The 14,118-nt window shown below is 33.1% G+C and overlaps 1 protein-coding gene across 1 annotated transcript; it reads left to right on the forward strand.

Annotated features, from left to right (window-relative positions):
- The first annotated feature begins 2,698 nt into the window (after positions 1–2,698).
- On the forward strand, positions 2,699–5,687 carry LOC146900422 (UDP-glycosyltransferase 89A2-like). The gene has a single exon (XM_085733432.1). It carries the CDS (start codon positions 2,799–2,801, stop codon positions 4,233–4,235), a length of 1,437 nt encoding a protein of 478 aa, XP_085589558.1. The 5' UTR covers positions 2,699–2,798; the 3' UTR covers positions 4,236–5,687.
- The last annotated feature ends 8,431 nt before the right edge of the window (positions 5,688–14,118 follow it).

The following is a 14,118-nucleotide window of genomic DNA, read 5'->3' on the forward strand; positions in this document are numbered from 1 at the left end:
GCAATTTAAACATAAGTTTAAATTTGAGGGGAGTATTTATACATAAGTGTTAAATTTTAAGGGAGTATTTACATATAAAGTTATCAGGTCAGAGAATGTGCGCAAATGTTATCGTTGAAAAAAAAATCATATTTTTTTTATAAAAATATAATCAATTATCCCCTACGATGTGACATAACTTTTCTAATCACTAGTAAAAGACCCGTGCGGTCCGCACGGGTCACGTAACATTGTGCTAATCATATTAAAAATAATAACATTGTTAATATAGTCAAATGTTTTTAAACACTACCAAAAAAATGTTTAAAAAATTTAAATGAAAATTATCAACATTAATATAATATTTTTATTGAATGTTTTTTTTCTTATATATATAAAAATATGTTTAATATTTGAATCACGTATGTTGTGGATTTTATTTTCTTATATACACGAAAACAAATTTTTATATACATTATATTAGAAAATCAATAAACTAATTTTGTAAAAACTCATGATTATTTTTAAAATATCAAAATTATCGTAATGCTTCTATTAAATAACTTTTTATTTTATATGTAAAACACCGTTCAATGTTTGCATCACTAATTTTTTTAAAAACTCATGATTATTTTTAAAATATCAAAATTAATGTAATGTTTCTATTAAATAACTTTTTATTTTATATGTAAAACACCGTTCAATGTTTGCATCACTCCCGTTTATGGGTTTTATATGCAGAAACAAATTTTTATTTTAATATATGAGAAAGTTGATATGATAAAATTATGAAAACTCAGTAATATTGTCAAAATATAAACATTAATATAGTGTTTCTATCGAATAAGATTTTATTTTATATGCAAAAAAACCGTTCAAGGTTTGCACCGCACCCGTTGTAGATTTTTTGGGCTTATATATGCATAAATAAATTTTTATGACACTCATGACTATTTTCAACATATCAACATCAATGTAGTGTTTCTATTAAATAACTTTTTATTTTATATGCAAAACACCGTTCAAAATTTGCATCGCACCTATTGCAGATTTCGTTCAATGTTTGCACCGCACCCGTTGTAGATTTTTTGTGCTTATATATGAATAAATAAATTTTTATGACATTCATGACTATTTTCAAAATATCAACATCAATGTATTGTTTCTATTAAATAACTTTTTATTTTATATGCCAAACACCGTTCAATGTTTGCATCGCACCTTTTGCAGATTTTATGTGTTTTATTTGCAGAAACAAATTTTATCTAAATATAGGAAAAAGTCGATGTGATAAAATCATGGAAACTCATTAATATTTGTAAAATATAAACATTAATATCGTGTTTCTATTGAATAGCTTTTTATTTTATAAGCAAAACACCGTTCAATGTTTGCACCACACCCGTTGCAGATTTTATTTGCTTATATATGCATAAATAAATTTTTATGTACATATATGAGAAAATCGATATATTAAAATTTTGCAAACTCGTGACTATTTTCAAAATATTAACATCAATTTAGTGTTTATATTAAATAACTTTTTATTCTATATTTAAAACACAGATAAATATTTGCACCGCACTCGTTGAGGATTTTATAAGCTTATATATGCAAAAGAATATTTCTTCAAAAAAAAATATGCAGAAGAATATTTTTATTTAACAATATATGATAGTCGATGTGATAAAATTTAGAAAACTCGTGACAATTTAAAAAAAAAAAAAGGTACACCTTTTTGTTTTTAATCAAAAAACAAATAACGTTTTGAAAGTATTCCAAATACTTATTAGTTTTGCATCCCAAAAAATAAATATGAGTGAAAATTTGTTATATCCGTGGATAGTTCCATAATATTTGTTTTTACGCCATTTAAAAAAAAACAAATAAATTGATTCCATAGTTATTCGTGAAAATTTGTTAGAGTTGGGATGACATTATCCGTAATTTTTTTAACAAATTAATTAATTTTATAGTTATCTGTGGAAATTTGTTAGAGTTGTGATGACAATATCCGTAATTTTTTTAACAAATTAATTAATTTTATAGTTATCCGGAGAAATTTTGCTATATTTCAACTTTCATATATTGTTATTAGATGTGACCGTGCAACGTGAGTAATTAAGTGGTACATCAGCAAATTAGAGAGATGAAACTCACGCAAGTGGTAATTGATAGACATTTGACAATTTCATAGGTCACAAAATTAAAGAGGGTTTAACGAAAGTTGAAATTTTGGAAGGTAATTGAGTATTTAGTCTTAATTTCATACATCTTTATTTATTAATTTTGTTACGTCTGCAGTAACTTAACCTAATTTTTTCCCACTCACTTGCTTTATTAGGTTTGCAATTATTTAACCTAACAAATTCCATCTAAAAAAATGCATCGCACCAATTTTATTCCTATCCTCTTGCCTTTTTTTTTAAGCAAATATTTTCTACCCTAATCCTTATTTATTAATTTTGTTAAGTCTGCAACAACTTAACCTAATTTTCTTTTATAATATTTTCAGATTTCATACATTTTATAAAGTGTTTTATATTGACTACCAAATTATCACGTGTTATTTTTTTCACCGTTACCAATTATATATTGCATTTCCCTTCAAAAAAATTATATATTGCATTTTATTATTCGTATGTCAATTTTTTTACAATAAACCCGAGCGGAGCACGGGTCAAAAATCTAGTATACGATAATATGATACTACGATAGTACGGGCAGAATGTTGGTTGACTTTAAAAGACCAAACCTCGGTCTTCTTTCCTCCTCCACTTCTTCAAACTCAACACAGTACACAAAGCAAGAAATCAAACATGTCAAACTCGAAGACACACATTCTGATATTCCCATACCCAGCACAAGGTCACATGCTCCCACTTCTTGACCTAACCCATCAATTAGCCCTTCAAACTACCACCACCTTAACCTTCACCATCATCATCACCCCTAAAAACCTCCCTATACTAAACCCTCTCTTATCAACTCACCCAAACGCCATCCAAACACTCATTCTTCCCTTCCCTTCACACCCCAAAATACCTGAAGGTGCAGAAAATATCCGTGATGTCGGTAACACCGGAAACTACCCTTTTATTAACGCTCTCTCCAATCTCCAAAGTCCAATTATCCATTGGTTTAATACCCACCCTAATCCCCCTGTTGCACTCATCTCTGATTTCTTTCTTGGTTGGACTCACCAACTCGCTACTCGGCTCGATATTCCTAGACTCGCTTTTTACTCTATTAGTTCCTTCTTGATATCAGTCATTAACTGCTGTTGGGGTAACAGTAACGGTAACAGTAACACACTGCTGTTAAAGAAGAAGGAGGAGGAGGTTGTTCAGTTCTCCGATATCCCCGGAACACCATCGTTTAAGTACGAACATCTTCCTAGTTTGATTCTCAGATACAAAGAATCGGATCCTGAGTCTGAGTTTGTAAGGGAGAGTTTTATTTCCAATGCTGCAAGCTGGGGATTTGTTTTAAACACTTGTAATGCTTTGGATGGTCCATATTTGGATCACATTCGGTCTGAATTCGGTGGTAACCAAAGGGTTTTTGCTGTTGGCCCGTTGAGTTCTATTCGTGTTGATGCAAATTTGGATGGTGGGTCTGAAGTGTTAGAGTGGCTTGATCAGTTGGAGGAAGATGGTTCGGTGTTGTATGTTTGTTTTGGGAGTCAGAAGCTACTTAGAAGGGAACAGATGGAGGCGTTGGCATTCGGGTTGGAGAGGTCTGGGACACCATTTGTTTGGGTAGTGAAGGGGCCTTCCACGGCACAGCAGTTGGAGGAAGGTTATGGATTGGTGCCGGAGGGGTTTGAGGACCGGGTTTCGGGTAGGGGGGTTGTGGTGAGGGGTTGGGCACCACAGATGGCGATATTGGGTCATCGGGTTGTTGGCGGGTTCTTGAGTCATTGCGGGTGGAATTCAGTATTAGAAGCGGTGGTGGCTGGGGTTGGGATACTTGGGTGGCCAATGGAGGCTGATCAGTTTGTCAATGCAAGACTGTTGGTGGAAGATATGGGAGTGGCAGTTAGGGTTTGTGAGGGGGCGGATTCTGTTCCCGACCCAGACGTGTTGGGTCGGGTAGTTTCAGGTGTTATGAGTGGAGATAGTCCCCAAAAGAGAAGAGCTAAGTTGATGAGAGAGGAAGCTGTTGAGGCTGTGAGTAAGGGTGGAGTTTCCTCTAAAGAGTTGGAGGAGCTTATCCAAGTTTTGAAGCAACATGGTGTTAAAGAAGGATCATAATGATAATGCTACTGTGTGTGTGTGTGTGTGTGTGTGTGTGTGTGTGTGTGTGTGTGTGTCTGTGTGTGTGTGTGTGTGTGCGCGCGCCTAAGCACTATATATTTGGTCTTGTGATCAAGCAAGTATTTCTCCATATGATATTAGAGAGACCAATAATCCCTGTGTGATGATCATCAAATAATTGTTCGTATTGTCTTGTAAAGTTTATGATATTTAAAGGATGTTGGTTAGTCCTTATGTAAGTTATGTTCAATTTTTCATAATCTCTTCTACATATGATGTTTAATGGAACATGTATGTCTTAATTAAAAAATTTGCACATATGGTTTTGACCCTCCACTGAAATACTACTTTGATTTTTACCTATTTTGACAACCATTATGTTTAACTTTAAGTAATTATGTGTCTGCAAGTTTAGCTCTTATGTTATACTTGTATCTCAAACAGTAAATTGCTTACACCTTGGTGCAATATCTGTTGTTTTGGGCATCCATTTTCCTTTTTTTCAGGGCCTTGAGATTCACATAGTTCATCGTATAATTCAAGTAAAGCCCAATTAATTGACTGTATTTGGTAGAACACCCAACATCCATTCACCCCAACAATTGCATTATGGTTGAATGTGTCATTCGGGTAACGGCGGAAACACATTATTCTAGAAGGAATTATGGCAAGGGAATCAGCCAATCTGTCATCAATTTCCAAACCTGTTCTGTTTAGCTTCTGACAATACAGAAACTGTATGAGTCCGATACCGAACTGGAAATGGGGTTGGAGTCGAAATCTGAACCATGAAGAAAATCTGCCTGCTGCTAAACTGGTCATTGTTCTGCCTGCAGTGCAGCTGCCGGAAGGCGTGACATATGCGTTTAAATAGGAAGATTACATCAGTTTCTCAGTTAAGTAGTGGTATAATCTGCTCTGTGGTCTGCATAATTCTGTAGAATACAGTGACGATATTTATGGCAGCTGCGCATCGCTAGTGGGAAACGTCGGTGCCGTTAAAAATTTGTATGTTTGGATGGATATTACTTCAAGTTAATTTGGTGATGTGCTATGCTACTGTTAGCAGTATTTTGAGTGGTGATTTTGCACTCAATTATGTGGAACTTTGCCATTTAATGATTGCAAGAATGCTTAATTTTTATGCAGTTCTCAAAAAATAAAAATAAAAATGGATAATCAATCAAGGTCTGTATTGGAATGCAAAAATAAAATAAAGGAGTGTAACGCCCTGTGAAGATATAGCAGGAAATCGCCAATGTGGGTTGCAATACATGGCTGGAAGCTCTTCTTTGTGTAGGCTTATATGTTATTGGCGATGTTTTTCCTTGTGAAGGCTAATTGCTTCTTTGTTGGTATTTAGAACCTGTATTAGGCTTTCCATGTCAATGGCATTTGAATTAGCTTGTAAGTTGTGTTGGTGTATGAAAACATTATCATTTTGGCAACTATGCATATCTTGTGCTAAATAAAATCTGTTTTTAAAAAAAAAAATGATGTTTTAAGGATTCAAACTATAAAGATCATCCAAGTGAATATGCATCTAAAGAAACTACGCTGAAAGACACAAACTCAATAAAAGTTAGATTAATCAATCATTTTCAGTTACTTTTCTCATTTTGTAAATTTTCACTTTTACCGATATTATGCAATTTCAATATTTTCTCTCTTCTTTCATGATGCCACGTTTCTTAAAATAGTAGCCACGACCGTTTAAACACTTTGGAAACTTTGTTCTAATCTTTAAAATTGGATCTCTAATGAAATGAAAGTGTCAAGTTGGTATTGGCACTTATGATTGATCGAAGGCGTGTCTAGTGACCTACACATGTCGGTGTCATATACTGACACATGTAATTACATCTATTTAATTTTTTTTTTAAATTATCATCGGTATCAACGCGTCGGTATCTTGTGTCATGTTTATATCAATGTTTCATAGGTAATGTGAGAGAAATTATAGAGGATTATCTTATGCTTTGATTTTTCTGGTCTGTACCATTTATAATGGACATTCAATTTTATTTGAGTGGGATTGACTGATCAAACTTCAACTGGCATAAGTTATGACCATATTCAAAATTATTTTACACTTCCACTTCCACACTTATGTCATGGTAAGACAAAATGTATGACATGCATATTTGTAATGAATTGTTTTGCAGTTCTTTTATTACATTCACATAAGAATTATCCTATGGTTGTGAGAAGTTATCTTTGTTTTAATTCAATTTTCTTTTTCAATCACTATTTGGTTCCTATCATTAACTCAATCGTACAAGTGTCATGGTGGACATTTTGGGATTAAATGTCATATCTGATGCTTAAATTTGTGAATTGGGCTATTCAATCACTCAAAAGATACTTAATTAATGAGGTAAAAGCAAAAGTTATAAGGTCATGGTTAGCACCAATCTAATTAAGATAAGACCAAGTCCAATGGGGGTATTGAAAGGGTATTTAGAGTTGTTGAATGATTGGAGAAGAGGGTATTGAAGATGAGATGGAGGAGGGAAGTGATGAAGCCATTCAATAAGTTGAAGCCTGCAACGAATTGCCACGCGGCGCGTTTCTGTTGGTCCAGGCAAGCGCGTGTAACACACGCACCGACAGGGCGCGTGGGACTGTGCAAACGCGGAGAGAGAAGAAGCTTTTGAATAAAGCTGTGACACGTGGTGTTATCTGGTTGGCTGCCTGGATTTTTATCTTCTTAATAATTTGGACTCAATTATTTCATTGCAAATAATTTTTTTATTTTTTTTACCAAAATTCGTGATTTTTTTTTTCTCTATAAATAGAGACTTGGATCATTTGATTTGGACACAGAAAAAAATCAAGTTTTTCACTCTCTTAATCTTATTATTAGCATTTCTTTTGAAGTTTTAGTCTTTGATTAGTAAAATGGATCCCAATAACAATCAATTCAACACCCAAAATTCTTCTAATTACCCATTTAGCTACCAAAATCCCAACAATTATCAACACCCAAATCAATTTCCCAACCAACATCCTCAAAACCCAAATCAATTTCCCAACCAAAATCCTCAAAACATGCCTAATTTTGGTTATGCCTCAAATTTCAATCACCCATCCTCTGTTCCAAACAACTTTCATCCATATTCTAGATCTATGATGGGATATTCATCTCAAACACCCCCATTTAACGGTTATATGCCAATGATGAATGAAAGTTTTCAGAGTGTTGGTGAATATCCTGAATTTTCATCACAAATAAATCGTGATGGAATGACAATAGCTAATGAAGTCACTACAGAGGATACAACTCCTAAGAGCAAGAAAAACCAGCAACCAGCATGGAACACTGAACAAAATTTGGTGTTGATTAGTGGGTGGATAAAATATGGAACATGCAGTGTTGTCGGGAGAAACCAGACAAGTGAATCATATTGGGGTAAAATTGCTGAGTATTGTAATGATCATTGCTCATTCGATTCTCCACGCGATGTCATTGCATGCCGAAACCGTTTTAATTATATGAGCAAATTAATAAATAAATGGGTTGGTGCTTATGATACCGCTAAGCGTCAGCAAGCAAGCGGTTGGTCGGAAGATGATGTGTTGGCAAAAGCCCAAGAAATATATGCAGGTGGGAAGAATGTTCAATTTACTTTAAAGGAAGAATGGCGTGCTCTCCTTGATCAACCTCGTTATGGCAGTCAAGTGGGAGGAAGTGTTGGCTCAGGAAGTAGTGGATCTAAGAGATCTCACGATGACTCTGTAGGATCTAGTGCTCGTCCAATGGGTAGCGAGGCAACTAAAAAAAAGGAAAAGGAAAAAAGAAAAGCAAGGACGCTGGCTTGGAGGAGGTGGAACATGAGTGGGTTCAATTCAAAGAAATGAAGGTGCAAGAGATGGAACACTTTAAAGAGTACACCGAAAAAATGGAAAAGTACACCGCAGTGCAACAAGAGAAAAACAAATTGAAGAAAATGGACATGTACATAAAGTTAACTTCCCAAGAGCATCTCGATGACAGAAAAAAAATGGTGGAAAACTTGGAGCGTGAGCTGTTTGGAAATTAATTTCACTAATATTTGTTTGTATTCGGTCAAAATTGTCAGTGTTGTCTAGTCCCCAATGTTTACTTTAAATAATTGTCAGTGTTGTCTAGTCCTCAATGTTGCTTTAAATAATTGTCAATGTTGTCTAGTCCTCAATGTTGCTTTAATAATTATGCATAATATTTGTCCCGTGACTTTTTCACAGACTTTAATTTCACAGCACATGGTATTCCTCAATAGTTTTTTCACAGCCCATGGTATTGTTTTACTATGCATACAAAACTTTAATTATGCATACTATTTTGTCAGTGTTACATCCATGGTATTGCTTTAATTATGCATACTTTTTTCACAGCCCATGGTATTGCTTTACTATGCATTCTTTTAACACTCCCTGTGCTTCAACTATTTGCTTATATATAGGGACTTGAATAGCATTCATATCTACTTGGTATTGCCACTTGAATATTGTTTAAACTATTTCCTTTCTCAAATTGCATTCATATCTACTTCCAATATCTACTTCCAAACACCATCAATGGATCCTTTTGGTTTTGATATGAAAGCCTACTTCCAAAAACATGATGCTGAAGACACTTATATCGTCAACCGATTTATTCAGCGTCGAAAAAAACTAGAGGAAGGTAGTGGATCAGGTAGTGGATCTCGTAAAAAAAAATATTTAAATAGAGATCATGCAGCAGCTAACCAAAGACTCATTGACGACTACTTTGCCAATGAGCCTACATATGACGATGCAATGTTTCGTCGTCGGTTCTGGATGCAAAAACACGTTTTCCTTCGAATCGTTGGAGACCTTTCAAGTAGTGATAACTACTTCACCCAGCGAGTTGATGCCACCAACAAAGAAGGTATATCACCATTAGCAAAATGTACCACAGCAATGCGAATGTTAGCATATGGTGTGACAACAGATGCGGTCGAGGAATACATCAAAATAGGAAGTAGTATATCATTGGAGTGCTTAGATTCTGCAAAGGAATCATACGACTGTATGAGCAAGTGTACTTGAGAGCACCAACCCAAGATGACCTGCAAAGAATACTACATGTTAGTGAAATGCGGGGGTTCCCAGGGATGATCGGGAGTATTGACTGCATGCACTGGGAGTGGAAAAATTGTCCTAAAGCATGTGAAGGTCAATTTACCAGGGGGGATAAGGGAACCACCACAGTTATTCTTGAAGCAGTTGTATCTCATGATCTATGGATCTGGCATGCCTTTTTTGGATGTCCGGGAACGTTGAACGATATAAACGTTCTAGACCGGTCACCAGTGTTTGATGATGTGGAACAGGGAAAGACTCCAAGGGTGAATTTCTTCGTGAATCAACGTCCCTATAATATGACATACTATCTAGCTGATGGTATCTACCCTTCTTATCCAACTTTCGTCAAATCAATTAGACTTCCTCAAAGTGAACCCGATAAGTTATTTGCAAAACATCAAGAGGGATGTCGGAAGGACATCGAACGTGCTTTTGGAGTGCTTCAAGCTCGATTTAAAATCATCCGTGAACCAGCTCGCTTGTGGGACATAGCCGATTTGGGTATCATCATGAGGTCATGCATCATATTACACAATATGATTGTTGAGGATGAACGAGATACATATGCTCAACGTTGGAGCGATTTTGAGCAATCTGAGGGAAGTGGATCTAGTACACCGCAACCATACTCGACCGAGGTGTTACCCACTTTTGCAAATCATGTGCGTGCTAGATCCGAGTTGCGTGATCCAAATGTTCACCACGCATTGCAGGCAGATCTAGTGAAGCACATATGGACAAAGTTTGGAATGTTTTGAGTTTGAAGATCATTTGTATCGTACTAAATAAATTATGTGTGTGTTGTGTGCTTGTTTGTTGTCTTGCATTTTAAGCTAATCGTGTGTCGCGTGCTTAGTTTGTTGTATTGCATTTTAAGTTAAGAAAATAAAAATAAATTATTTAAAAAAATATTGTTTTTTTAAAAAAATTATTTGTATTATTTTAATTTAATTATAATCGATAATTATAATTTTATGCAATTATAAAAACAAAAATTAAATAAGAATAAGAAATAAAAAGTGGTGGGGTAGGGTGTTGAATGAAAACTATTGGAGTGGTAAAAATTGAATGGGTGTTGAATTAAGAGAGAGAAAATGATGTGGAGTGTTGGGAATTGAAAAAGTGGGTGTTGAAGGTTATTGAATATTTTTTGCCATTGGACATGGTCTAAGGGATGTGTGGTCTGAAATTTCAAATCATTTGGTATTGTAGCTTTAGACACAGAGGGGAGTGAGGGAACAAAAGTTTTGTACATAAATGGGGGAGAAGAGGGAACACGATACCTGAATGTTAGGAAACCCGGACATGTAGTACGGGTTTAGGTATGATACGATATGGGTATATGGATACACGAAATTTTAAAATTCAAGATACCATATAGATAAGATAGGTTAACAAAATATTTATATTAAAACATATATTCATGTAAAATACTTAAAAAAAAATAAGTTTTGATCACTCTTCAATACTATATAATCATAAAAGTCATAATTTACAAAAAAATAATATATGTGATCAAAATAAAATATAAAATGTAAAGTTTCTGTATACCTCTTTGTGAAATATTTAATAAGTATCTACGTGTATCTGTCGAGTATCTTATAAATATTCGATAAGATATATATCTTAAAGAAAAATAATTTATTCTAATGATCCGTGGATACGTATCCGCGAGTATCCGTGAAATATTGGTATCCAATATGGATAAGTATTTATTATGAAGTATTTGACTTCATAGCCGGAATGAAATAGCAGCAACGACTCTAGAATAAGTGTTTCTTGAAGCAAAGCACCAATGTTAGGTACAAGGTCGTATCTGAGGCAGGGCGAAGAGGGCGACCGCCCTAAACCCTAAAAAATAAGTACAAAATTTGGGCCCCAAAATTTCTTTTTAGGGGTCTATTAGGCCCTAACAAATTGCTTGGTTTTTTTTTTATCAAGTTTGATGTTTATATATATTTATTAGTTAGGACCCAAATTGTAGGTTCGCCTTAGGCCATCAAAATTTTAGAACGGTCCTGGTTTGGTACTCAAATAATACCATAACATAGAATGTGTAATTTTCTTTTGTTCGGGAGAAGGGGAAACTCTCCAAGACTAAAAGTAGAAGAAGTACATCATGAAGGAACCACTAACCTTAAGCATATGGAAAAATAGTTTAAGGTTTTCTACCAATAGTTTGGACAATTCTCTTTCACAACATAACTGCCTATCATTCTCATACCCATTTTTAACAAGGTTTGGTAAATCTATTATTTTCTCACAAAGAACGGTAAGATTATCCTCGTGCTCAGACATCTGTCGTATTTTGATCGTAATTTTAGGTATAGTCGATTGAGGTTGCTCATTATAAGAATCAGTTGTCGAAACTTTCCCTTTTGAAGTTTCTTTACCCTTCGACGAAGAAGATGACGCCAATGAACTTTCAGTGGAGGAGTTGAGAGAAAAAAGCGTGGGAAAATGAATGTGAAGAAACGTTGGATTAAGTTTAAGTTTTTACTTTTTAAAATAACTAAATCATAAAGTCCATACATTCATAATTTAGTCCCATCAACAAATTAAAAGGAAAAAAACAATAGCATGGTGTATACTTGTATAGCACCAAAAACAATAAAACAAAATAAATAAATAACAAAAATAGGATAAAAATGACATTTTCAAAATGGATCCATGATTTTTTCTTCTGATTTTCACAGCGCATTATTTTCATCTCAAGTAATATAGTTTGTAAGCACTACACATACAACCAATATAAATCTCTATATAGTATTATAAATGGAGAAGATTCTAACTCTATCATAAGAGTCCATCTTTGCTGAAAGAAGTTGTTACGATCCAATGTACTGCAGAAGTAATGCCACGAGTCATTCGGATGAAAGACATCTAGAAAATACTAATAAATCGTTTAGATTTTTCATTCAATTATCTATTGTTAAGATGTAAAATTATTTTTTTATTCGAAATAAATAGCTTTTAGGCAATACTAATTTTATTTTTTTAGTGTTTGTGGGTCTTGTTAGAGCCTTAGTTTCTATCTTAGAGGCATTAAATTTTTTAATTGATGCTTGGTCACAACCTTCTTCTAGTTGAATGTAATTTAGAAAGTTTTAAATGTTTAAGTTAAAATCTTTTGTCTTGACTCAAAGGTTAAGTTAATGTCTTGAAAAAGGTTTAATTGTAAATAAAATTTAGGATCAAATAGTTGTAATAAGTCTTTAAGCACAACGAAGAAGTATATTGAATGATCTATCGGTCGATGTTGAGTTATGGGAATAAAACTCTGAATATATTTTGTTAAATTCAATTTATAAGTGGTTGACTCATACTTTATTATTATTTAAGCTACATGATATAATGAACAAGGATTTATGTGCTCATAATCAATATTATGGATAAATGTTATTGTATGGTTAGTTTACCATTGTTGATTAGTTATAAGTTTGAAAGAGTAAGACATAGAACCTATCATCTATAAGGGTAGAATTTAAGTTTATGAAAGACCAGTCTTAGAGTAAATATGTACGAAATAGTAAGACACTAAAGGCAACGAAAGACAAACTTGTCTTGTAGGTCGAAACCACATCCAAAATGTTGTTCAATGTCGTTTTTTTTACACTATAGGCATAAAAGTAATACTTTGTCGATTCTTGATAAAGGGACTAGAGGCATGAAGTTATACTTTGCTAATTCTTGATATTGTGATATGAGGCACAAAGTGATTAAAACTTTCTGCTTATGGATCTTGTATTGTACAATTAAACAAACAATTAGAGAAATTATTCTTTTGTTTTGTTATCATAAAAACATCAATAACAAATTATATTACTCAGCCAATTTGATTCTTACACAACTTTTATAAAATAAAATAAAAAATAAACTACAAATTTCACTTAAGTAACTTTTTATTCATGAAATCTCAAGTTTGAGTTATACAAAAATAAAACTATATTTTAATAAAACTAAAATATGAATTTTATGAAAAGTTACTTTTTTTTTTAATTCAAAATTGAGTTTCACTGATTATTGTTTCTAAAAGTTGGTTCTGTAAATTCAACTGAAAGTAACTTTTTGTTATGTGAAGTCGAATTTTCTCATGAGAAATGCTTTTTTACACAAATATCAACACATACACAATATATTTTGCAGTTTTAAGTTTTAAATCATTCTCTTTCATCAGAAATAATATCAACACTCAATGATATATAATGCTATAGATTGTTGGTCGAAATGTCACATTTGTTTTTTAAGTGCTTAAAGAACACTTGTTATTAAAAAAGAAAATAATTGTTAAATTTCATGTGAAAAAAGTTGCTTTTTTATCTTTTAGGGATCTTGTTATTCGATGCTCTCGGAACACTAGTTAACAAATTATAAGTATAAAGAAAAATCAAATTTTGTATTAAAAATAAAAAAATTTCAACTTTCAAAAAGTATAATATATAATTTCCAAGAAAATATTTCCTTTTATAATTCCTTAACAAGAAGTGCAAACACTTGTTTACATTTCCTATATTTCAATAAGTTGAATATACAATTTTCAAGAAAATATTTCCTTCTTGTAAAAAAATATATATTTCCTTTTATAATTCCTTAACAAGTGCATGCACTTGTTAACATTTCTTATCTTTCAATAAGTTGAATCCACAATTTTTAAGATGAAATTGTTACTTCAAACTTCTTATCAAGCAAAGATACTTGTTAGAATTTCCCTTCATTTTTAGGGAAATGTTAACTAGTGCCCTCAGACACTAGTTAAAGACCTTAAATAATAATTTTTTATGAAAGTTTG

Source organism: Medicago sativa, chromosome 8 (assembly GCF_051527215.1).
Source record: "Medicago sativa cultivar Bolivia chromosome 8, Bolivia_mono, whole genome shotgun sequence".
Classification (NCBI taxonomy): Eukaryota; Viridiplantae; Streptophyta; class Magnoliopsida; order Fabales; family Fabaceae; genus Medicago; species Medicago sativa.